At 42.2% G+C, this 27,341-nt stretch overlaps 2 protein-coding genes across 2 annotated transcripts in view; one reads left to right on the top strand and one right to left on the bottom strand.

Annotated features, from left to right (window-relative positions):
* The first annotated feature begins 551 nt into the window (after positions 1–551).
* abraa (actin binding Rho activating protein a) lies at positions 552–3,372 on the top strand. The gene is made up of 2 exons (XM_064306021.1): positions 552–1,236; positions 2,007–3,372. Exons 1-2 carry the CDS (start codon positions 628–630, stop codon positions 2,442–2,444), a joined length of 1,047 nt encoding a protein of 348 aa, XP_064162091.1. The 5' UTR covers positions 552–627; the 3' UTR covers positions 2,445–3,372.
* Positions 3,373–11,635: 8,263 nt separating this feature from the next.
* Positions 11,636–27,341, bottom strand: part of rims4 (regulating synaptic membrane exocytosis 4) — a 31,121-nt gene continuing 15,415 nt past the window's right edge. The window contains exons 2-6 of the mRNA XM_064305455.1: positions 25,426–25,567; positions 17,065–17,177; positions 15,819–15,920; positions 14,460–14,599; positions 11,636–12,407 (exon numbers count right to left, since the gene is read on the bottom strand). Coding sequence (XP_064161525.1) covers positions 12,189–12,407; positions 14,460–14,599; positions 15,819–15,920; positions 17,065–17,177; positions 25,426–25,567 — 716 coding nt within the window. The 3' untranslated portion in view covers positions 11,636–12,188. The remainder of the gene's footprint in view (positions 12,408–14,459; positions 14,600–15,818; positions 15,921–17,064; positions 17,178–25,425; positions 25,568–27,341) is intronic.

Genomic DNA, 27,341 nt, shown 5'->3' with positions numbered 1-27,341 from the left:
TAGAAGCTGGTTGTGCAACATATTTTAGCAAACATTTAGAAAACACTATGATAATAAGTATGTATCATTTCTCAGAGAATCACCTGCTGAAAACAGTATGAGACAGGGGACAGGCTGTGTACAGTATTTATTTGCATGGAATAAATGTATGTATTCATATGCACTTCTTTCATATCACACATAAACACCTTTATTTGCATGGAATAAATGTATGGACTCATAACCATTTATTTCATATCCCACACAAACACACAACTCATGATTCTGAAATAGAAAATATACACTGGAATGACCTTATCACATATAGCCATTGGAGCTAATTATATGTGTACACAAACACTGGGGAGCGTCACAGGCTCTAAATGTGACCACCTGTTGCTCAGATCCCAAGTGGGGGAATGCCACTCGTATTCGCTTGGGTCACTGTGGAGCCATGTGTGGAAGGTATGTGGCACGTTGGCCCCGCCCCGACCCGACCCCTCCTCTGCTCTCTCTCCCACCCCCCTCCCCCCCCCCGCACTCTCCCCTATTTAAGGGTCCCGCTGCGCTCTGGGAGGACTCAAAAGGGTACGACTGACTGCCGTTAGCTCTCCAGGTTATTTAGAGCGTAGGCGCGTTTCTGCTAAGATGGCTACCGAGGTCCAGGAAAGCCGGTCGTGCAGCAGGGCGGTGAGGAGGTTTCGGTGCGCGGTGATGGTGACCGGGCTGGCGAAGAGCTGGCAGAGCTGGGCCAACAAGCACACGGAGAGGCAGGACTCCATCCCCGCCGGGTGGGTCCCCGACTCCGTCCAGGAGGAGGAAGAGAAAGAGAAGAGGGAGCGCAGCGAGCTGAAGCTGTCGGTCAGGCCTCGCGCGGTGGAAGCCGGCGACCAGGACGGCGGAGGCGGGATCAAGACGGGCGCGGTGACCCGGAGCGTGGAGCCGAGGAGGACCGACTGCGGCCTGGTCTGCGCCGTCAAAGGGAAGATCGACGGCGGCCATTTCGGCTCCGAGGAAGGGAAGCCCTTCCTGGGCGGGGACTCGCCCACCAGGAGGCGCCACTGCTCCTCCAAGGCCAGCGGGGGGCTGAAGGCGTGGACCCAGCTGGAGAAGGAGACGCGCAGGCTGGGCTCCCGCAGCAGCAGCCTGGACACGGAGGACAGCGGCCTGGGCGAGGACAGCGGGCTCAGCGACAACAGCGACTGCAAGAGCGACCCCAGCGACGAGCAGGAGAACACGCGCAAGAGCAGGCCTAAGGTAGGCCTGAAATCCACTCTTAGAGTTCATTTAACACTGACAGAGTACATTTTACTCTAATAGAGTGCATTTAACACTGACAGAGTACATTTTACTCTAATAGGGTGCATTTCACTCTGAAGAGAGCTCATTTCACTCCGATAGAGTGCATTTCACTCTGATAGGGCACATTACACTCTGATAGAGTGCATTTATCACTGACAGAGTACATTTTACTCTGATAGAGCACATTTTACTCTGATAGAGCTAGAGCATATTGCACTCTGATAGAGCACATTGGACGACACCGCTAAGGCAGTCATGCATTGTAAACAATAATTGATGTCAGTGCCTGGTAAATATTGTCAATATAGTCGATATTTTGGCATTCAGAGAGCTTTCACCCCACTTCCCCCTGTGTTAAGCAGGTGGAGACATCTACATTCCTCACACACCTGTGTAAACTATGAGCAAATATATATTCTCCTCACATTATTCGGTTATTGTCCTTATCTTTAACAAACAAAATTAGGAAAGGGCTCATTATTTCAATTCTAACACCACGTTATCCACAGATCCATTTTCACAGTGAATTTAAATGATTATGTGAAACATAACAAAAGTTCCTGTAATGTGGGTCTTAACAGCTAAGGAGTCTAAGACAGCCAAAGTGTGCAAGAGAACAGCTATCAGCATTAATATGCAGATGGGTGACTGCCCATGATGAGAATATGAATGGCAGAGTGCTGAGAGGCTGATTTGGTGTTTTTGGCTCCTTGTGCTCTCCGTAGATCAAGGTGAGCACCATGGGGGACCTGAAGGCCAAATGGGCCCAGTGGTCCCAGCAGCACCTCGAGGGGCAGAAACTGAACCCCTTCAGCGAGGAGTTCGACCACGAGCTCGCCATGTCCCAGCGGCTGCAGAAGGGCGACCCCGGGTACGGCAAGCCCAAGGAGGGCTCCAAAACGGCCGAGCGGGGCGACAGGGCCCAGAGGCACGTCCGCAAGGAGATGGACGAGATGTGCTACATCATCCGGGACATGGGGAACGTGGCCAAGGACGGGACGATCTACATGACCTTCGGCAGGCTCTTCGACCGCTACGTCAAGATCTCCGACAAGGTGGTGGGCATTCTGCTCCGCTGCAGGAAGCACGGGATGGTGGACTTCCCGGGCGAGATGCTGTGGCAGGGGCAGGACGACGATGTCATCATCACCCTGCTGGACTGAAACAGGACCCGAACGCAGGCTGGCTGTTTACAGGACCACCGGGCCGCCCCTCATGCTTGGCTGAGCCGGCGACTGCGAATAGATTTATTCAGTGTGAAAACTCTGCTGAAATATCACCCGGTAATCTGCTAGCAGTACATTTTGTGAGCAAGTGTGAATGTACATGCTTTTTAAAGCAGGGATTTTAAACTCAAATCCCGGAGGGCCGCTGTGTCTGCTGGTTTCTGATGTGTTCCTTTTGTGTTCACTTAAGTGCTTAATTTAAGCCATTGATTGGCTAAAAAGGAAATCACAAAAACCAGCTGAGAATGCAGCACTCCACGACTGGAGGCTGAGACACCAGCAGTCACAATAGAAAAGAAAATTTACGCTCAATTACTTTTTAAATGCTTAAAGTATGAATGCAAATGCATTTAGAAGGGTATGAATTGTGCGCCTTTTGCAGGAAGCTGCAGGATTATACAAATATGAATGAATGAATGAATGAGTGTTTATACATGCAAGGGCAATAATGTGGTTGATGGTTAGGGAAGTGGACTCATAACTCAAAGGGCTTGGGTTTGATCCGGATGGGATGATGTTGTGCCCTCAGGCGAGTACTTACCATGAATTGCTTCTGTAAAATATCCAGCAGTTTGAATGGATTTTGTGCAAAGAAATTGAATCTATTTATGTTGCTCTGGGTTACAGCATCGCCTAACTGCCAAAATGCATACATTATGTAAAGACATAACACAGTGATTGCGGTATTGTTATGCATATCTTATTGTAAGCTCTAATTTAAGTGAAGAATTGGCCACAGGATCGTGCTATCCAGAGGTGGTTTTCTTTCAAAATGAAAGCACATGAGCCTTCTTACAGAAGGGCACTTGACATTTTGTAAAAGTGTAGCATTGGTTATTTATGAATAAATGGAACTTGTCTTTTTTCTCATTGTATATATATATACACAATTTTGTGTGTCTGTTTTCTCTGTATTGCTTCCAAGTAGCATGCTGCTATTTTACATTTACCAGCACATAACCTGATGTTTATAACTGGTGGGTTAAAGGTTATAGATTCAACGTTGGTAGTGAGCCAGGATCCTTCATATGCACGCGAGCCAAACCTCAGCGGATTACCTTGCCACACGTGGCTATAATCCGGGCAGCAGAAGCCCGCCATGCTGGAGGCCGCCTCCTCTGAAAAGCTGCCAGGACCCAACCGGGGTCGAGTGTGCTGAAGGACATCCAGCCTCTGTTACCTGGACATACCCTCTCTATAGAATTTCCTTCACATTCCTGTATGATGGGTCAACCCCATAGACTGCAGAACAAATATAGACAAAGTGACTGTGGTGTGACCCACTGACTTTCCGTGGGCTTGTAAAAAGCATTTTGAAATTGCAGAATTGCAGTTTTTGTGCTGCCATGTACAAATTGGAACTGGTGATATTTGATAATACCAATTATTAGAGGGCTAGACAGCATTTGTGCAACAAGGAATCGTGTATGGTGTGTTGCCTGCCTAGTGCCCAGGTAGGAGATCTCCAGGAGTGTGTGGACAAGCTCCTGTCCCAAGTGGGGAGGGACCCAGTGGCCATGGTTCATGTAGGGGCCAATTACTTAGGTAACGGTAGGTCTGAGGTTCTGCAGGACACTTCTGTGGAGTTAGCAGAAAAGATTAGGATATGCTGGAATACTACCACGTGCACGCAGAAGGAAGCAAAGCTTTATTTGGAGGTTTAACATGTGGCTAAAAACATGGTGTAGGAAAGAGGGTTAAAAAAACACCCATTGTAAAAATGCATACCACACGGCAAACAAGATCTTGATGAAGATCTTGATGTACAAATCTGGTTCAAACTAGGCTTTTAAATATGAATAAATAATGACCGATTAACATCTAAAACACTTTGCAGTGAGTATTTTTATTATAATAAAATGTGTAATAATGCCTTTAATGCGATTATATATTTTTATAATGACCCCATTGATTTTGGTGCACACTTCTGATTACACCCCCAGCAGCGGCTCCCTTCCCACTTTCAGCCAATCATAATCCATGATGTAAACACCATTTCGCCAGTGGGCCCACAGGCAACACGCCATGCGCTTGGCAGAACAGAGCCCTAGAGTCTGAGCTGTGCAGTCGCCTTGTATGAGGAGCAGGCTGCATGCGCAGCTGGAGCATATGGACTATGGCTCTGCATTCCAGTGTCTGTTCTGGGACCCTCATCACGTAAAGTCTGAGAATCACGCGCCCGCCATTACGTATCTGCGAGGAGTTTTCCACTTTGCGCTCTGGAGCCCCTGTCACATGACAGGAGCCGAAGTCTGCATTCGACGCCAAGGAAGGCGGCGACTACTACGCACGAGAAGCATCGAGTGCTGCCAGCTGCTGAAGCTTGCCGTCAGCCATCCAGGAAGACGGGGGTTTGGGAAAACTGTAATAGTAGGGCTGTGGAGAGGGACGTCTCTGACGCTCGAGCAAAAAAAAGACATTGGCGGCTTTAAGCTGTTCTTCTATGTTTGCGTCTGCGTGCGTCATGCAGATCTGCGATGTGATTGGAGGCGTTACGAAAAGGTCGGTGCCAAGCTAGGACAAGATTCGAACATTTTGAACTCCGAGCATTGCGACACGCCATTAATTTCGAGCCGTGCACTACGGCAGGCACGTCGTTGCTGCCAAGTCGGGTGTCAACGCTGCCTCCGTAGGAAATTAACGGTTTGACGCCATGTTGAGTGTGTTGACGCGGGTCAGGTGCAAACAGCTCAATGGAACAGACTTGTATCGCTCATGGATCTGACTCAAAGAGCTTCATTTGAATGTGGTCCCGTGCCAGCAACAGCGTGGTGCTTGTTTATGAGCATTTTTAGATATAGTATTACTATGAAATCAAGATATCATGGAAGGCAAAGACGCCAAAAACAAATGGACAATGACACAGTACAATTCCTCTCATTGCTGGTGACCAAGAAATAGGCCTAAATAAACTTTTTTTATATATCTATACAGGCAAAAACTTTTACTGCAATGTAATGTAATCTTCACTTCTGAAATTAAGACTGTTCATTTACTTTTGACATGTCGTTTTAATTGCTGTTCATAAAGGAATGTCATCGGGCTGCAAAGAATTATGGGCAATTTCCTTCATCAAAATGTCTGGAGATGCAGGCTTGATAGAAAGGCTCAATAGGGGCAATGTCAAGCCCTCTGACACTTGCAAATGACTTATATGACACAATCCTGAACCACTGCTCACTTGAGTGAGAACGTGTATTTAATTGTGTGGGGCCTCAAGGGCAGACTTTGGGACACTTTGTGTCTGACCAACCAGAGAAGATGTTCTTGTACCTTCTACACTATGGCCAATTATGTGTCACGCTATAAGGACGCATGCTATTTATGTCATCATAACCATGACATAACCTTTGACCTATCAGAAGCATTTGGTAAATGAGTCTCACATATTTATGAGAACTTTCTCTGTTTCACAGAGACTACAAAATATGGAAATGAGTTTGACCATTTAAAAGCTAAACAAGACCAGGTTAAAACCTAGTACATGGCTGGACCTAACACACATGATCTGCCCGACCAATGGTGTAACTTCATAACTCGGCTGACCAATGGTGTAACTTCATAACTCGGCCGACCAATGGTGTAATTTCATCACTCAGTCACTCAGTCACTCAGTCACAGACATTCGTTTTTGTAGGGCTGGCCTCGCTGCTGCGGTCCAGCCAAAAATATATAAAACAGACACAGATGCTTCTGAGAAAACAGATTAAATCATGTTTTTTATTAACAGTTGGAATATTTTTAACAATTACATCAAACTGTGCATTGTTCAACAGTAGTATATTTTAAAATAATTTAAATCTACATCATTAAACCAGTGAACAAAAAAAATATCATAACTCTCTGTTATTAATCACAAGGTCTCAGCACATGACTGAATCCTGTTGTAACTAACAGAGGTGAGTGATATGTTCACATAAATTAACAGCATCCTATCTGTACAAAACTCCTTCTTCGCCAGACTTAATAATTCTAAGCCTGTAAGACTTAAACCCATGAAACAGCACATACACCACCATCAGCACAAAGAGAAAACACACTTAAAGAAGAACAAGATGGGGGGAAATGTGTAAAATAAAGAAATGGACCTCAATATTTTGAGAGGAGATGACACAATCACGTGTTAATTTATGTTTTTTATTCCTCCTTCCTCTTCTAAATAGTTAGGTAGGTAGTGTCAGAAATATTACAATTTTTGCTTCACAAGACCCCCAGTCTCTGATTTTAAGGCTTCTGTGTCAGAGTGTGTGAAATATAGACATTTGTTTGTAATGAGAGGAAAAGATACAAACGACGATCACACAGAAACCCCCTCCTATGCAGAAGAGTCACCCAGATAGCCCAGGTAACAGCTGGATGACTGCTAATTGAGGATTCTGGCACATCACCCCTTCTATTTTGTGTTGATGTCATTTTGCCTGAAACTAAAAGTGCAATTTAGATAAAGAATGGAGTAGCACATTATTATTATTATTATTATTATTATTATTATTATTATTATTATTATAAGAATTATACTCAAAACATCAATGAATAACACATCCATCATGTTCTCATAGTTTGGTTGATGGATGTATGAAATAATTAGTTATTTTCATTAAATTAGAATCTGGTGCATACGTACACAGTTGGATTCATCTTGAGTATTTCCTACTATCGATTATGCGAATGTTGTTATATAAGGGCATTAGGTCATGTTGGGATGAATATTTATGGGAGTAAATTCCTGATAGGATCCTTCTGTTGCACCTCTGAGTGAGGCTCCCTGCAGGACACAGTGAGTCAAATGTATTAAAATGGGAGAACAGGTTGACAGGTGTGTTTCACACATGAAACTGAGTCATACAAGGGTGTCTTCTCATTGGTGAGAATTTTTTTTAAAAAAAATTTCACTTTCAGTTGCGTAATTTTTCCCCCCCTATTGTTTCTGTGTCCTCAGATCCAGCTTTGCTCCCCTGGGATTCTACTGAAATGAGCCTTTAGATTCATCATTTTCTGGAAGTCATTCCAGTTCTTGCGGTTCTTTAGTGATTACTGATGCAGTATGCTTTAGCCAACAGGCGACCTTTTCCCAAAAAATGGAGTCAAGAATTCGTACACTGACCCTCATGGTAATGTGGGAGGCTGGGGGTGCAGATGAAATCAAAGGCATTAGGAAAGTCATAAACCTTCAGACCCGTGAACCCATCATCAGCGCTGAGTCACAGACAGAATGAACGTATCGCCGAAATGACCGTCAGAAGAGGGCTCGGTTTGAGCGTACGGCTCATTTTGTCACCACGCCGCTTCAGAGCGCGGACGGGTACGTCACGCCGCGCCCGTGCCAGCGCCCTCTGTAGCCAGGCGTGTCACTGTGGTGGCGGGGGGAGGCGACTTCCACCCAACGGCTGCGTAGCTCCACAGGCAAGCTGCTGGCAGCGCCGGCTTTCAGGGAAGAGAACGTGCTGTCCTGCAGCCTCCTGAATTATCAGAGGCCGTCAAAGTGCTGGCCTGGGTGTCCAGTTACCACAGGGGTGTCCAACCTTATCCAAAAAAGGTTTGGTTTTAGCCCAGCGCTACAATACCTGATTCTGCTTATCAAGACAGAAGTTGAATCAGGCTTGATTGAAGACCATGACAAAATAATCAGTTGAATCAGGTGTCCTAGAGTTGGGCTAAAGCAAAACCCTGCGTCTACAGGTCGGAGACCCCTGAATTAGACATTCCAAACTATCATTTTTTTGTCTGAAGGGGACATGAGTCTCTGGTCTAAATATCAAGAGCCATATATTCTGCTATGCTGAAACCTACACCACAAAGGATATTTAAAAAAAAAGATTTTCACTGAAACACATTTTTGCCATCAAAGACACTTTGCAATGTGCAATGTGTAAAAAAATTAAATAAAAGACTTAAAACTAGTCAGCCAGGTCTCAGGGGATATCAGGGCAAACTCTTTGGGGTTGAAATGACCACAGAAAAAATCACACAGTAGCAATCTCCGGGTGTAGTATTAAACCTGTGTGCACATTACAGAAATACTGTTGGTAGGTACAGACAAGGATTCTATTTTTAAAAAGGTTGCTTTCATTCCATAATTTCTCTTTTGTTCTCATGCTTAGAAAGTTGCACCTTAACTGCCAGGGCAAATCAGATAATATATAATTTCTTGTTAAACTTGATTATTTAGGTGATGTGCCATCACATTCTTTCAAATTCAACAGTAATTCAAAAAGAAAATAATCACATGCACATTATCAAGAAATTATGCAAACTGAAATACATTCCAGTGGTACTCGTGTTCAAAAATATCATGAACATGTCATCAACAACCCTATGACATGATTTGGCTTGACTCCATCACAATGGTAGTTGCAACAGCCCCTTACATATTGAAATGTCAAAATTTTACATATTTAGTAAAAATAAGTATATTTCATATATGTAATATGATGTTTTTTATAATGCACTCGTGTTTTTTGTTTAGGGAAATATAATTCTTCTGGGGGAATTGTTATAGATGAAAAGTTATTTTTTAGTTTATTTGCTCAAGTCTTCTCTCCAGTTCATGCTATTTCTCTCTCTTTGGAGGAAAAGTACCACGCACAGAACAAAGACCAGTTTTTCCTTAACTGCCAATAACTATTGTAATATGAAAGACGTTGCCGTGGCAGCCCTTTTGTCTATCAAATATGTTTTATATGGCTATGAATACAAGAACGTGGAGGATCAGGCATTACCATGTCCTGGAAAAAATGAGTACAAGCTGTGCCTCCCTACAATTCTGCATGTTAATTTGAAAAAAAAATGTTTTTTGGCACCAGTTTATGAAGGATAATCTGGGGAGTCAGTTTAATAAGAATTAATTTGTGGTCGTTTAAAGCGAACGCTGATTCAACTGTGATTTACTATTTCTTTTTAAAAAAGTGATGTGGGTACTGTACATGGAGATATAAATCTTATTTTATCTTATTTTATCCAAAGGAAAAAGTCAAGTCAGTTAAATTTTGTTAAACTTCAACCACACTTTCAACATAATTGGTCTACTAAATCCTCACATGTGATTTATAAGCAAACTTAGAGAATAAACCGATTGTGTAATATAATGTACCTTTTTTACAACGTGTTTTCTTGGTGTATGTCAAGCACTTTAAAGTTTCTATTACATTCACAAATCGTTTATAAACGAATGAAATTCATGATGCCAATGAGTTAATGTCTGTAGAACATGAGTGGGGTCAACTCCTGTCAATGTGGGAAAGTTCTAGAAAGTGTGGAAAATAACTATTTCAAACCTGGAACTGAATACAACTACCTAACTATTTCAGAACACACAAACACACACAAAAGCACACACATGTGCACACACACACATCATGACGAGATGTTTTAAATTTGTGCTGGTACAGAACAGTATATTAGAAAAACTAGAAACTTTTTTTAGATACATTTGTACAGTATGTGTGAAATAAGTTTCTAATTTCATTTACTTTGAACTGACAAGTGAACATAGTATTTTAGCTTTTTTTCCCCTCAGACTACTATTATATTATTTTATTTTATAGAATTTTAAAATAAAAAATTTAAATAAAAAAAAAACATATTGGTGTGCTGACTTAATTTATCATGCATGTTTTATTTATTTTGAAATTAAATTTATTGTCTTTTGAAATAAGATTTGGTTGTTGACTCTCTGGCCTGGTAATGCCAGAGGAAATAACAAGCTTATTATTGCTTCATAAATGATAGTTTTTAAATTAAAACACAGGTGTAGAGCACATTGGAATGCCCTTTCAGCTACACTGTACAAAGTGTCAGTTATAAAACCTTCTGATTGCTGTTTACTGGTTTCTTGAAAATTCAAGATTTTATTTTCCAGTAGATCGAAACAATTTATTTTGTTTCGAAATTTGAAAATGTTTTGTGGTCTTGCCACAAATCATCTTTCTGGTAGAGTGGTCTGTCATAACGGATATTGTGTATAAATGATAGAATATCCTTATTACAAAACTATAATAGTAATAGAATAGCTTTATTTTCAATGTAATTCAAATTCTTTTATATGTATAATTTATTTTTACATGGTAATACAAGGTGGTACACGATAAACTGTAAAACACTTGTAATCCATGTTGTAACCAACAGAGAAATATTTTATGTTAGATGTTGGAATTTGTAAGAAATTTTCAGATGTTCCTGCATCTTTTCTTCTTTCTTTTTTGACTGTATGTTGGTATAAAGTTGCTCAAATTGGAAATTTTGTACATAGTTACACATATGTCTTATTTCAGTGTTTTTTTTAATCATAATTTTGCATTCATAGTAAAAAAAAACACATCTCTGATTACCAGTTCTGTATTCTTCACAGTACAATGCAAAGTTGCATCTATAATGAACTACTTTAGTCTGCTGCTACATCGTTAGTCCCTATTTCTTGATTTTTCAGTGTTTTTTTTTTTAAGCAAAGTATTTCTTGCAATTACCCAGTAACAACAATCTCATGCTTTTCTAAGTCTTTCTTATTATTTTGTATTAAGCTATATTGTCTGTCATGCTGAATGCTAATGCTACAACACTGCTGTGCTACCAAAGTCCAGTTGCGTACCAGTGTCCCCATTGAATTACTAATCAACACAGCAAAAGACTTTGGCTCAGCTTATCAATAATGTAAAAATGGAAAGAAAAAATAATGACAATAAAGTGCACATATAGCCCGTTAAATAGAGCATTTGCTGCAAGTACACTCATTTCAGCTCTTCACCTTTTAGCTTGCAGCTTTAGCTTCATAATCTGATGATTTCCGTCAGATAAGGTCTAGTGTCATTGTTATTGATGTACACAACAGAAAGTTTCACATTGATTCAAACGGGATGGCAAATATTTAGAAAAGTATTTCCGAACTTAACTCTAATACTTCAATATATACCTTTTAGAAGCAGTCGTCTGATGTTTTAGCCCAAAAAGACACCCTTAATTCACAGAACAATGGCACAAGCCACAAAGTAAAGACACTTGCTGGTAAATTGGCACAGTAAACAGAAGAAAAAAATGTGTAATAAATATGAATAAATCTAGGGGGCGAGCCAAGCTTCAAAGACAAAACATTCATGTTTTCTCTTGAGCAGCGAAAGTGAACGCAGTCCGACCTCCAAGCCCCCTCCCCCCCTCCTCCCGGGTTTGAGACGGCGGCCACGGGGTCGTCGGTGAACGGGCGTGGCCGGCATCGCGAGACTAAGGATGCTCTCCCGCCTAGTCCCTGGGCCTGTTGCCGCGGACGCCGGTCATCGCCCCGATATTGCGCGTGCCCTACGGGCGTGGTGTAAATGTCCAGCCAGCGTTCCGGACGGTACGATGTCTGCAACAGGCGTCGACCCTCGGGCTACGGCGAGCGTCGTATGAGGGGGCGAAACAAAGGAAGCCGCGAGCCCCGACCGTACGGGGCGCTCAGAGCAGAGCCCAGCCCGACGGGCCGAGTCAGTCGTCAGTCCGAGTTCCCGTCCCCGTGGAAACACCAATCGAAGATCGTCAAATCCTTCTGTGTGCCCGTGCCACTTTGACACAGGACGGCAACACCAGCCCCAGTGCTTACCCAGAGCGGGCTAGCTGACGTCCCAAATGCAGCACTCTGAGATTCGGAGAGAGGGAGGCGGGGCCCCCCCCCGGGAGGGCCGGGGCACGTGATGGGAAAGGGCGGCGGGGGTCTTAGGAGCGGTCGCAGCAGGGCACCACCGTGCTCTCCAGGGACAGCTGGGAGGAGTGGCGAATCAGGGGCGCCATCGTGGGGTCCACCATGGAGGAGGTGGGGAAAAGCTTGTACCAGCCAATCACCATGCTCGACAAATCCAGCTCCTCCAATAGGATGCGAGCCACGCCCATGAAGCACTTGCGATCCATGCGTCCGTAGTTCCCCCAGACAATTACCTGTGGAGGAAAAATAGAGTGAGTCTGATCAGACAGCTAAACAATACAGCTCAGTCAAAAAAGTAAAATGTCACTCCTGCTTTCTTTCTTTTTCACCAATAATGTTGACCTTCAGTATGAATTAATATCAATTTGATGAAAGGCAGCCTGAAAAGTATCTTTTTCTTGCTGATTTAAACGACAGAAAGCCTGTTGTATGGCAGCCAAACAATTCCTTTCAAAGAAATCTTTAATCCTTCACAGCAGAAATAGTGATGTCATTAAGGAGCCATGGTGCAGCCAATCTGTTTGTCCACCAATGATAACCTTGCATCTGTCTGTGGTAACAGAAGGAAAGACAAAGTTCCCAAAATGGACCACGATAAATTGCTTATCTCTGCTTATCTTATAGTTTAAGCTATTATCTCTGTTTATATTCATCCTCCTGAGCATTTAAGACAGCTTTCACACAGATGTCCTTCATGCTCTACAGTACCCTTAGAAAAGTTTTTTTTTTTTTTTTTGAGAATATAACATTTGTTATGCCAGTGTGGGGTACATGTTAAAACAATCTTTTCAAATTAATGTTAAGCAGTTAGTTTTTCATCAAATGCCAAATGATAAAAAATGCAAATTTATCTCCCTTCCTCCCTCCCTCCGGCTGAAGAGTCCCAGAAGCTGAAGTGTGCCAGAGATGAAAGATGAGAAGGGCGTGACAGATCCAATTATTCAGCGACAAGACACCGAATTATTCCAATAATTATTCACAGGCGACTGTGTGAAAAAAAAAAACAGTAAATTTTACGCGAGGCTATTAGCCTAGCTTCGCTTCTATTAACCTGGCTGCTCTGAATCTTTTATGGGAATCAAAGAGGAGTAAGCCCACCCCCCCTCCCCTTCTGCATTTCTATATCAGTGGGAATCCTTCCAAAAGGGCTTCTACGTTCAGATCTAGCTGGGTACAAAGTGCAACGCAGCAAAAATCCATTTATGACCCAATCTGGTCCAGCTGGCTCCCGACTGGAGAGTTGTGTCATTGCAGCGATGAAGATTCTTCCGGAAAGAGACCATAAGCTCTTTTTTGTTGTCATTTTTGTCTTTTTTTTTTCTTCTTTTGGTTCCAGCCCTTCTGGGCCCAAATGGTTAGGAATGGCAGGGGAACAAGGTCGCAGAACAGGAACAAGGTCACAGAACAGGAACAAGGTCACGCCGATTTCTTTTTCGAAAAGGAAACTGCCTGCCGAAGCTCAACACATAAGCATTATGACCGCTGGCGATCAGGCCTGGTATTCATAATGCCTCTCAGAGTGTGACATTCTTTATGAATGCAACCAGTACAATCTGAATCAGATCGCTTTTGCCCAAAATGGATTAGAGTATGGGCAGGGAATACCTGACCCGAGATCAGCACTCCTAATGTGAAATGCTGTATGAGCGTATATGTTTTATGCTTTAAGCCCTGACCCAGGATCAGTTTGCCTTTCAGATATTAAGATATGAACATAATAATAATAATAATAATAATAATAATAATAATCATCATCATCATCATCATCATCGTCATCATCATCATAATAATCATTATAAGGGAAGTAAAAATTTCCATTTGAGACATTGTTTCCATGAGATCCTCTAATAATATGGACTCAAAATTATGTGACAATTTATACTCACATCATGCTTTCGAGAAGTTCTGACTGTAAGGATCATGTTGATAAAAAATAAACGAAACTTTTCACAATTCTTGTTTTTATTTTTTTTCTATGCAACTTTTGCAGTTTCTCTGCAGTGAGATCCAAATGATAAGTATGATAATACAGTATGGTAAAACATTACATTTTAAATGATCAGTTTGCTCAAATTATTATAATTCGATATTCATCCTGTCTGACATCCAGGAGGTCTTTCATGACTTTTAAGGGGGTTAAGGAAATTATTTGCTTTTTCCGACATTGACTCAAATGGAATTGTCTCAAATTTTCACTTACTGCCCTGTTCAGGTATAAACATAAATACGATCAATCGATTAATGCACTGGTTGATCGATCGATTGGTTGATTGAAGCCAACATACCTGAACAACCTTCCCTTGAGGGCTCTCCGAGAATAGCAGGACCTGGTTGTAAAGTGGATCCAAGGCCTTCCTCGCAGACTTGGTCTTCTTTTTGGCAATGCAGACACCATTTTCAAGTAGGTACACTTTTATATAAGCAGCTGGCAATGAGAGAAAGACATGAATGACTCAACAATGTGTGAGGCTCATTGAGGCTCAAGTGAGACTTATCTTAGGGGACATGAGTCACTGGTATTAAACCCAATAACCAAATGTAAAAAAAAAAACTATATTTCTGAAACTATTTTCACTGCAATGACACTTGTATTATGTCAAAAAATACTCTTTCATAGCCTGGGCTTTATCATACAATAACATGACCGATGTTTTTCATCAATCATTGGTTGTGGTATTAGGTTTTCACATGCTAAAAGGTTTTACATGTGCTAAAAGTCTTCAAGGAAATCAGTCCCAAAGTGGTTCTTTTACCTATGGACAATTGACATGTGCATGTGAATGTTAGCATCTATGCATAACTGAATGTCATGTTTCAGGGTATCATGCAGTTGGACTAGATTTCGAAGAAAATATTTTCATATTCAGCATAATTAATCCCATTGTACTTACTTTGGGATTTTGATAAGGTTTTATTGGCCTTAACAGGAATACTAAAATCTGTGTGGCTGTGTATAACTCTCCAGATTCCATGAATTTGGGCTCAAATTTCAAACATAGGTAAACATATTCATAGGTAAACACTGCCATTTTGTGTTTGGTGTTTTCTGTTCTGTCAGACCAGCCTTTTCAGTGCATTTAATTTATGGTGATGCATATGAAATCCCGCATCAACCTGTGGTGTCTCATTATGTGAAATACAGTACACAACAGATAATCGTGCAATAGATGTTTAAAGTATCAGGCTCTATTTTTTTCTTAGCGCAAGGATGCAAAGTAGCAAGGGATGTGTGTTACTAACTTCTGGGAAGTGTTCTCTTGTGACATCAGAATAACCAGAGATGTCCATCTTATTTAAAGTGACAGCACCATGGAAAGTTTGACGCACTTTCCGTGTCGTGTTTCAGAGCTCTCCCCAGTCTGCTTGCCCAAAACTGAGTGACGCAAGGATGCAAATGACCCATCTGAGCAATTGTTTATTTATAGTTTATTTTAAAACACTCATTTGTGTGAGTGTAAATACTGCAGCCATGTAACTGTGAACTACCTTTATGTTACATATCCATACCTTTTAAACAGAAACCATAGCAATTACTTAAGGCAGTGCAATTTATTCTGACCTTTGTGCCACAAGTTTGGGTGGTAAAAATAGAACCGTTGGTATCCCTCAGTACTGTCCTCACAGGAAAGGTATTGCCGGATTACCTGGAGGACCCTTGGATCCAGGTCTCATGGTGAGCCCTCTGGCTTGGATGATCTCCACCTCCAGTTTTCCATTCCTCTCCATCAGTCCAATCTCCACATCGCCTAAACGAAGAGAAACCATCTGTAACCCCGGCCCAAATTCTATCAGCTCAAGAGTTATTTTCTTTTTTGTTGTTTTCTAAGACAGCTTGGGGAGTTCAAATCACAAACTCCCCAAAACTGTGAAAGATACTTGAAGAATAAAAAACAACATATTCACTTTATTTTTCAGGAGGGGACTTACACTTGATTTTTTTGCGAGCACAAGGAATAAGACCAAATGATACAACAAGACATATTGTGAACCCTTCAGTCTCCCTAGTGGTCTCCTAAGTAGATCTTTATTTATAGAGAATGCAGAGAAAATGTAACATTCTTCCTGTTAGTACGTGCTAGGGCTAGCCAGCTACAGTGCTGGACACAGACAAAATACTGAGGACTGGCACAGGGCATTGCTGGTACACCATGTTTATTCGTAGCACTAAGGCTAACGCGTATGCGAGTAGATGTACAACCACACACACATGCTGAGTATTACTGTGGTTAATGAGGACCTATGTACACACGCGACCAGCCTCTCTAGGACCCTGTACACACAGAGCTTTCTTAAAACGTTTTGAGAGTACTCTAGAATGTGTGGCCAGTAAAACGATTGTAGCCTGTGTGTGGACACGCACCAGGAGGAACCGTTCTCTAGCTACACAATAGCACAACAGTCATGGTTTTCACCAGGTCCCAGGTTCCTACGTTGATATTTTGGAGGAGACTGTCTGTCAGCCTTGGCAGAAATCATCTGGCTGTCAATGGGCACTGAAGACGTGTCAGGCTTCAAAGGCTGCTGCAGAGCAGGAGTGGCGAGGAAACCCTTTTTAACTTACATCAAGAACAGCCTTTGAAGCCTTTGAAGCCTGAGACGTCTTCGGTTGCATTACCAACACATTCTAGAATGCTCCCAAAATGTTTTTAAGAAGCTCCCCATGTACAGGGTCAATGTGTTTTTGCCACAACAATTCTGTAAATGTTTTGAGGCGTACACATGTATAATTAAATTCTGTTTACCACAACTGTTGTGCAGGGTCTACGTTGTCCATTAACACCCCCCCCCCCCTTAACATTCTGGAAAGATTGCTATTATGACATCACAATGATCAGAGATACCCCTCTCATTTAAAGCGACAGTACCACAGAACTAGACTAATGGACTCACCCATGGAAGTTGTTGCTAGAGTCTGCCGGCCCACAAACTGAGCTGGGCCCATCCCATCCAGGAAGTCACTGAATTGGGCATCTGTGGACAGGCACATCCTACTGTAGGTCAGACTGATTGAGAAAAGCGGGGGGGGGGGGGGAGCAGAGAGAGAGACAGAGATCATTACAATTGCATCCCCATGTTTATGGTAGGAGTTGCAGATGGTTTGTATTTTATGAGGCCTATGAATTCTCATAGCCATTCGTTCATTAAAAAAAAAAAATTTGGAAGTTAATTTTCAGCCTTCAAGAGAACGAGCGTTCTGGGAAGGTTATCAGTCAGGTTTTTGACAGCCCCATACAGTTTAACTGCTACTACCTCTGCTACCAATTTTAACACGGTTCAATTTTTTATTAGAGCCTGATCATGACTGCACTCAGAGTGTGAGAGGCTGTAGTGTCCTGGTTTGGACAGTTGCGCAATTCTAAAAGCTTTCAATAAATCTCCTCCAACGTAGGGGGGGTGGGGGGGGGGGGGGGGGAGGGAGGGTTTGAGGGCGGGGTTTTGGGAGCTGTTTCGTGCCCTTCGGCCCTCTGGGATAGAAACGAAGAGTGGCTCTCTGGCAAGCAGCCGTGGATGGTGGGTCCTAAACCCTAGGAATGATGGGAATTAATGGATGTGTAATTTTTGGCAGTGGCAAGGCAAACAGAATGCAGAATTCAAAAAGGGGGGGGGGGGGGGTACGCGTCTGCCAGACCCAGGCTCTCCTGGGCTATACAGTAAAGATGTTTTTAGATGTTAGTACTTGGTATTTTATGTTTTTATTTTATCAGACATTCTTGTAAAAACCTACAGATCTTTGAAAATGTGAATTGATAGTTATCATTACGCAGAATAACATCCAATGTAATGTGTGTTTTTGCCTGCAAATCCCAACAAAAAAGAATCACTGTACATCCAGTAGCAGGTGCTAATTCAGGCAAGAGCTAGGAACTGAGCTCTCCTATAATAATTATAGCAATACATTATAAGATTATAGACAAATATGTAGTGCAGGTCAGCATTGGAGTAATATTAGGAGTAATATTATAACCCGTATTATAAATCTGAAAAACAATATCAGACCTCAAGTGTGTAACACGCGGTTGGGGGACAATAAGGTAGAAATGTGATGATTGCTCTATTTCACTGCCAAACAATGATGAACTTATGTCACATAGCCCGATGTGTATCCACACAAGAGCTCCGTCTGTAATCATTTGCATTGATAAGATTGTTAAGAACAAGGCTGTGTTCATTATGTTAGATATGGCTCTGCGGTGTTCAGGGCTGTATGCCTGTATTTGCCATGTTTGACGCGTGTACGAATGCTCAGTGCAGAGTCCAGACAGCAAGCTACTGTATGTACACGATGCTCGTGGGGGAAGGAGTATCCATAGAACATGGCAACCCTTCCTGTGTTCTGTGACTGTCCTTCTCCATGCTTATTTATATCCTGGTCTCCTCTCTCCACCCGCCTAGACCCAACCTGCCCTCATTGCTTATTGCAGGGGTGTCGAAGGAGCACAATTAATTTCCCTTTCCAGTTCTGACCTCAATTTATAAATAAAATATTCATTTTTTTTCTTCTTTTTTTGTGCCTGGTCTATTTTTAAACGACTGTTGGGATGGCCCTAGCCAGATGCTGTTCATTTTTTGGGGAGGGCAGGATCTCGGGTGACACCCCACCCCCCCCCACCCCCCCTTCTCATCGCTGCTGTGCCATCTCTCTGTCCCACGTCTCACACTGGCCTCTAAAATTCAGCCTCTCCATTTCCAGCCTCTTTAATCTGGGATTAATGAGCACAGCGACAAAATAATAATAATAATAATAATACATTTAAACTCCATCCAACAATTCTGACAGTATAATTCCAACGTGCCACTGCATAATCTCTTAGTCTGTATGCATTGCAATTAAAAAAGAAAATATATCATGCAGAGAGGTAAATTTTTTTTACTGCATAATTACATGGCATAATGTATGCACTCAAGAATTCTTCAGAATTCTTTTATATCCTTGTAAAACTCAAGGTTTTACAAGGATAAACCCCAAGGTTTTACAAGCAAGTGTTCAGACGGTCAGATTATAAAACAAAACCATGATGCTTGTTGCAATATAAATTTATCATATCCATAGCAATGGTGTAATGATTTTAATTCTAATATATTTCATTTTGGGTTCTCAAGCCAGTATATAAATTGAAACACAACGTAAAACATATAGATTAAATAAAACTTTATCACATGCAAAAACAAAAACTAAACAAAAAAACACCCAGCATGATAAAGGCTCTGATTTTAGGTAATGTAATTATACGTGTCTATAACCTTTGCTTAAATTCATTAACAAAACATTCATTTTTGATCATACACTTTTCATTCCAATTTATTGTCTTGCAAGTAACAGAAATGCATTTTTTGTTTTCAAATTTGTCCATTACTCAATACAGCACATATGCTCCTGTTAAACTCCTTTGAATCTTCTTGTCAATAGGAGCTTTAGGCTGTTACGTTCACTTGCTCTGTGAGTGTGCTTGTCTCAGTCCTGTAGGTGGAGCTGATTGGGGCTTGATTGCTTGACGATGCACACCTGTGTCCACCTAAGTCTGGATAAAGCCTGAAGACCCCTCAGTTGAAAGGGCTTTTTTTTGAGAGATTCTGTTGGGAAGAGACATTCCTATTTGACTCGGACTCCTTTTTAACACTCCCTTTACGTTTGTGTTACAATTTTGTGGCATTTGTTGTCTTGCGGTCTGTTGTTGTGCCCGGTTATTGGAACTCGGGATGGCTTTTGGGACGTAACAGGGCTCCCTTTGTACACAATTAAGGATTCACTGAATAGTTTTTCATAAAAAAATATATATATTTGGGGAAATGAGTTGAAACAACTTGTTTATTTATAGGAAGAAAAAATGGTAATCTCAGCATACAGTGCTAGCAGTCAGGTTAGGATATGTATGTTCCAGACCTGGTTCAAATATGTATTTGTTTGTGTAAATCCCGCCTTCTGGTCACATGGGCAGGCTCAATTACACCAGGCAAGATCAACAGAGCACAGAAAATTGTATTTGAATCCAAAACAAATACATATTTGACCCAGGTCTGGTATGTTCACATGTAGCGATTCCAGGCACAACCTGACAATGCGACAGAGCAAGAAAGCGCATTACAAAGGCAGTCTACTCTGTGCTCCTTTAATCTCTCCTTGACCTCCTTCCCATTCTGGCCTGGAAGCAGTGCTCTGGAGGGAGGCAGACTGGCTAGCTCCTCTGCACGCTCCAACCCCAAACACCCCTTCTCTGGCATCCAAAAACAGTGCTTCCCAAAAGAACATTCAGACTAAGTCTGGCCATGATAGGGCTTGTACACATTTCTCCAGGCCATTTATATACAGTCGCATTGCTAGTTATGCATTCATGAGGCTCCTGACCCACGGTATAATGAAATATCTTCCCTTGGTCGGAAACACGCTCCGTTCGTAAATTTCCCGTAATCCGCGTTCGGCGAGGTCGTTGTACCCGTACTGCGGTAATTTTGCTGTTGGGACAGGTGCAAGGTTACCCAATGGCACACTGGAAGGGCTCGGCCTCCTTTGATTGATTTGGCTTCGGAGTGCGGCTCTGCCACACATTTATAACGCGGTCCGAGGGCAGAGAGAACGTTCCACAGCGCTATTAAAGGCCCTGACGTTCTGGAATGATAAGAGGGTAATGGCCGATACAGGAAAATTAATTATTGTCTTTATAAATAGATTCATAGGGAAGTAGAGGACACTGGACATGACCAGCAAGTGCCGATGCAGGCATGGCTTTTGAACAGATGGCACCCCTGGCGACCACTTACATCACCTATGCGGAACCAGCCCTGCGCCAATGTTCCATTTGTGTGACACACATAAAATTACATATGTATAAGACTTGTTAACTTTATTACATTTCTAGTCATTGTGGGGGATGTGTTAAGAGCACACTGCCCTGGCAGCATATGCATGATGGAAAATTAGATATTGCAGCTAATTGACCCAGAAAGGAGTGCTGCACCTGTGGTAGTGAGTAATCACTGCGACAGGTTAAATCTGCCATCCCCACCCACAGCAGGGAGCTTCTTCATGACAGGGTTCATCTGCCTTGGCTATACCATCTTGCCAACTCTGAATAATGGGACGTTAACCATCATCTCCCTGTGTCTTGTGTGAGGCCCAAGGAAAGCCACTTCGTGGCCTGTGGCAGCTGTTTCACACATGCTCTCTCTATAACAGTGAGAGTCGATGGGAGTGCTATCATGTTTTAGAGGTTAAGTAATGATGAAAAACAACAAAACCCCCCACAAAGAGAATGTCTAATATGTAGTTTTGGATCTTTAGAGCCGGTACATTTTCGTCCTTTCTGAGGAAATTACTATTGGAGGATTTTACATTTTTTGCATGTCAATTCAGGGTGTCACAGGGTTAATAATACATTCTGTCTGTCATATTCAGACATTTCCCATTGAGACCAAAAGTGTCAATACATTTTTTACTTTTTATATAAATGATATGAATAGAAATGACAGTACATTCCACAGTTCAAGTAATAGTAAATTTTGTCCACAAATAAACCACTGTTGTGAAAAATGACAACTCCAAAACTCCATTATCTAAAACAACATGCCATGTCTCACAGTTTAACTGGTCCTGAAATGTCTAGATAAAGAGAACACCTGGGCTGATGGGTAATGTAGACTGGTAGCCAAATCTAAATATTTAAAAAATATATTTTAAAACCTTTCATTTCAGTATGTATACATTTAATAAATATAAACCCATTTAACTAGCTACATAGTTCTGTGACCTATATGGCAGTATTATATTATTGTTATGGACAATAGGTAACCATTTTCATGATGCTGGCAATCATGAGCTGTATACTGTATTATTTAATCCTCCTTACTTCCAAACAAAGATTATTTGGATTTCTGAAATGTAATTTTATTTAAAGTTATTTTATTAAATGGTATTTTGACAATAAGCTCAACATGCATCAGTTTCATATTAGAATGATAGACTGAGGTCACCTTCTTCTTCTTCTTCTTCTTCTTCTTCTTCTCAATAAGAACAAAGCTAATAAACAATAATCCACCCAGTGGTAAGTAGAGCATTCATTTGTTTATATGGTTTCACGACTTATTGTAATTTTTGTTGTGATTCCCTATGGCCTACATCTGTCTGTCCTTCTGCTTCATTATATCGAACACTTTAGACATTCCAAAATCACCATTTAAGCATGGTGCAGACATACCCCTATCTAATTTCAATAAAGTTTTTAAATGTCTGTGCAGTTTTTTAATGTAATGATTCTGCGTATCTGTAACATTACAGAAGCTGGGTGAGATGTTATTGGTTGCGCTGCTACCAGTGCCATATTCAATTCAGATCCATTACAGTCTGTATTTCTGAAGTTATGCAACTGCTACGTATGAATAAAACATCCAAGCACAACCACTTTACTCTTACAAGTGCAATTATGAATAAAACCACAAAAGTAATTGAACCTGTCCAATTTTGAAAAAATAATTACAATGATAATTTCTCCTGAGTGTCCAAGTACAGGCTGAATCCCGCTCATAAATGTATACATGATTGCAAGCTCCAGCTGTACTGAAAGCTTTGCACGATGCCTTTGATCGCGTAGATCGTCGCTAATTAATTTGGCGACCTCTCCCAGTTAGCAGCGTGAGCGACATTTATGCAGAAGCAGAGACTGCAGAGGGAGCAGCAGCAGGGATAGCGGCTCCTCCCACGGAAGATTAGCCCCTTTGATTATTCATTCATAAGGAGATTAGGGCAATAACGCGAGAAAAAAACAAACCGCTGGTAATGAGATCCGGCATCAGCCAATAAGAACGCCCCTTCCCCCCCAGAAGCTATGGAAACGATGAAAACATCTAATGGCCCCTGGAATTAATGTCACTGGGGATGATCTACCGATCAAGTTGTTTTCCAGCTTAAATTCCGTTGGGGGAAAGCTGTTTGCAGATTTCACGGATACCATGGCTGTGGATGCACTCCTGCTATCCATACAGACTGTTGTGATGGGAAAGCACCTATTTCATCTTTGTGTAAAAGGATAACGTCGTGTAAAAATGGATGCTATGTAAAACAGTGGTTCCCAAACTCTGCTCCTGGACCTGTGCCAATAGGTATAGACCAGTATGTTTTCACTGCAACCATAATGTGGCACGCCTGGTTCTGCTAATTAGCAGCTCAACGAGACCAACGAGTCGTGTAATTTGCTGTGGATAAGGCGGTTATATTATAAATTCCAGTGACGTAATCTGCAGTCCAACAGTGTCTGTATGACACGACAGGAAGTCACTTGAGCGGTATGTCAGAGCGCTGGGGACCTGCACACCCACGGGGCCTGCAGTCTGGCGGCAACTGCGCTGCCGGTGGGGGGGGGGATCAAACAGCTGTGTGTTTATACCGTACGCTGCTGTGTGCTTTATCCCTTCCTCACTGCAAACGCCTTTACTGACCTTTACACTAGGGTAGGTACAGTGCCTCTGACTCTGATATAAGCGATGGTGCTGTGCCTTTAACACTGATATCAGCAATGCTGCTGTACCTTTAACACTGATATAAGCAATGGTGCTGTGCTTTTAGCACTGATATAAGCAATGGTGCTGTGCTTTTAGCACTGATATAAGCAATAGTGCTGTGCCTTTAACACTGATATAAGCAATAGTGCTGTACTTTTAACACTGATATAAGCAATGGTGCTGTACCTTTAACACTGATATAAGCAATGCTGCTGTGCCTTTAACACTGATATAAGCAATGCTGCTGTGCCTTTAACACTGATATAAGCAATGCTGCTGTGCCTTTAGCACTGATATAAGCAGTGATGCTGTTCAGTTTAACCCCACGGGGGGGTATCTGCACTTTTGCTGGCTAGCAATCCCAACAAGCAAATATGCAATATCAAAACTATGAAATCTGTTAGTGACTAAACGACTGTTTGTCTGATTATATACATTTGGATTCTTGTGTGTGAACATAATAATACAGACATAATACAGTAACCAAAAAACACTTCCGGTTCAAAAATTCACTTGCATATAGCCAAAACAGACATTTAGCAATATCTCCGGAAACATTTATTTAACTCTCCCGTCATTCGTTGGAGACAAAGAGATGGTAATTCTGCATGTTTAACCTGAAATATGTCGTTCAAGCCTGATGCATCTACCTGAAAAGTGCATGTTACATTTTACCCCATGCTAGGTTTTGCCCCACTCTCCCCTACTGCTAATAAATGCAAGGCTTTGTGAGAGCCAAACATCCAGGCCTTGGAGGTGGCCATGGGTCAGTGAGCGTACACAACATTGCGCAAGGACCTAGATTCATCATCTCTTTATGTCACCCATCTTAGCCCTGAGCAGTGTGCTCACCGATGAGCTGGCGTCACCGTTGATCCGGGACGAGACTGCTCGTGTTGCCACCAATGCAACGTGCACCAACAACACTCCTAAAGCGATAGTGGACCAAGAAACTATCTGGATAACCAACCAGCCATCACTAGAAATGATTTCATTAGAAACCAATCAGAAAAATGTAAAACCATGCTAGTTAAGTATTAGCACTTGGCTAAAAAAAGCACTTGATTGTCATTAATCTAGCTAGCTTGGTTATCTAGCTTTCCTAGAGCAATTAGTATATGATTATATTAGTAAGTGCATATACAATCCAATTTAGATTATCTACTGTATGACCAGCAACTGTTGATCACACATTGACAACTCTATACAACTTTCCCAGTTGTTAATAAGTGCACAGTGTCGGCAAAACAAGTAGGTTTTGCCAGATACTAGGTTTTCGACCGTAATATCTGGTTTTCAAATCATTTGTAGAAGTCTGGTCAGTGGTCCCAACTGGCAACATGTAATGTCTGGTCTGAGTAATTGATTGAAAAAATGTTCCGTTAGTTTGTAATCAGTTCTCGTCTGTACACCCCCCCGTCCCATAGCAACCACCACATAAGGTTCTGACAGTGGTAGCAAACGCCTTCCTGGTCTGTTATTGGTCCCAACGGTGCACCGTGCACACATCACCGCCCTGCCATTGGTCCTGACAGCTCCTCACCCTCATTCGCCATTAAACGTCCAGCTGTGCATGTTGTCCGGTTTTGACAAATTTCTAAATCTGGCAACCCTAAAAGCAAGTAACCATTTTGAACCGCTTCAACAGTTGCAGTGCATTCGTCTTCGCCGATCGCGCGATGCTAACAGTGACAGAGGCGCTTCGTTAGCACGTTAGCGGCGCGTGAAACAGAGCTGTAGCCGTTAGCAGGGGGTACTCACTTCCCCTCCGAGCCGTAGCTGTTCATGCTGTCCTCGATGGACTCGTGGCTGGCCTGGCGGATGGTCCGGCTCGGCATCTCCACCGCCAGGCCCGTCTCGGTGCTGCGCTGGATCGTTCCCTTCAGCCGCCGGCCCTCTGAGTCTGCGGGACAAGGGCAAAGTCAAGGTCAGACCGGGCAAGGTGAACCGCCAAGCTGAAGCGAAGGTGTTATTTCCCCTGATCGGTCAGGAAGTACCGGATTTTCACAGGTTATATGACTCTGGGGACCACACATATTTAGTGGACATTCTTGCTATCGTTGGTTTGAGAGTGTAAAAACTTTTGGTATGTGTGTGTGTGTGTGTGTGTGTGTGTTTATCGCATATCCAAGTCAAATGAGGTGTTCATAAAATACCTCTGAAATAAATGTTCCTATAAAACAATCAAACCAGTAGAATTATAGGCTGCTTTGCAGGTGGTACAGTGGTATAAACTGTACAAAAGAGAGAGGGGAGAAACCTGTACTGCATATGAAATGCACGCACATGCAAACACATGGGGTATTTCAGATATACATACAGTAAACTCTGGCCCTCCCCTCCCCTGCCTGAAATGATGAGCACCCCCACCCCCCACCCCACCCATCGAATGATTCCTCGCACCACCGTCTGAATCTCGAGCTCTGGGCATGCAGAAACCTGGTTGATGAGAATTTTGGTCTCCCATTTCATTGTAAAGCTCAGCTGTATTCAGTGCATGGGCAGCGCACAAGCATTTAAAGCTGACGGTCTACAAACATGTACATGACACCAGCAGCCATTCAGGGGGCAGGGGGTATTTCATGATGCCGAGTTATCTGCATAAGCGCACTGAGTAAAACCCGGAACAGCTCTTTTTACTTTAGTCCATGTTCCAGATTGTGGAGGGCTCCGAGTTTTTCTCAGCGCAGTTATTCGGCTAATTCACTAATTCTGTTTTGTGAAACAGGGCCCTGGTCTGCCAGGTAATCTGCTGCACCCTGCGCCGGTCTTGTGCACCGAAGTGGATGCAAACCAGGTCCAGCATGTCAGCAGCCACAGAATCTGAACAGCTATTTAAAGACATCACCCGTTTATCATCATTTCATTTTTTATCATCATATTATTTAAAGATATATACCTCTTTCAGGTATGAGTAAACCTCCGATAATTTTCTTGCTTGTTTTCTGACTCACAGCCACTGGAACTGAACAGGTATTTAATAACAGATCGACCGTGCTCTGAGTGATGTCATGCTTTTTCAGATATCAATAAACCTCGCGATGCTCTCGCCGGGTGGTCTAACTCAATACTCCAATAGGCAGCAGGCCTTGACATGGTCCATCTATCTTATGGTAACTGGACTGATTATGTGTGCTCGTTCTGCAATGTCCAATATCTCTGATGCAATTCAGTAGAAATGATGCTATCAACAGAATTCAAATTTACAAAGCTGTACGTGACTTGCAAAATATATTTTTTAAAAATATGTAAACATTTTTAAATAATGTTTAGAAAGGTCATTCTCTTGCATCTGTCACAATATAATTATCTGTAATCTGATATCCAGGGGTGTAGTGTCCATCGTTTGTCCACGGAGACTTCCAACACCTTTGAGGAGCCATACTCAATGTCTCCAGCAGGGGGAGTAAGAATTTTGGGATCCACGTTTACAAAATCTGAGCGTGATCAGATTACTTAATGGAGAATCAAGTTTCCGGATATCCAGGATGCTTTTAACCAAAGATAACAAAACATGACCTTGTTTCAAATCTCCACTAGCAAACTCAAAAAATAATAAAATGTTTAAAAGGTTTTTTTTTTTTTTCAATGAAAATCCTCAGTCATTCAGCAATTAAGTGAATGGCCTGGTTTCCGGTTCCCACGATCAGGATTATGATTTTCAAGGCAAAACTAAT

This window comes from Anguilla rostrata, chromosome 13, assembly GCF_018555375.3.
Source record: "Anguilla rostrata isolate EN2019 chromosome 13, ASM1855537v3, whole genome shotgun sequence".
Classification (NCBI taxonomy): domain Eukaryota; kingdom Metazoa; phylum Chordata; class Actinopteri; order Anguilliformes; family Anguillidae; genus Anguilla; species Anguilla rostrata.
Note: the sequence above shows the minus strand (reverse complement) of the source record. Positions and strands in the feature narration are given on the sequence as shown.

Bases quoted from the DNA above. Each gene is read 5' to 3' on its own strand.
- abraa (XM_064306021.1), top strand. From the start codon at position 628: ATGGCTACCGAGGTCCAGGAAAGCCGGTCGTGCAGCAGGGCGGTGAGG. The intron at 1,237-2,006 runs GTAGGCCTGAAA...TGCTCTCCGTAG, and splicing joins CGCGCAAGAGCAGGCCTAAG to ATCAAGGTGAGCACCATGGG.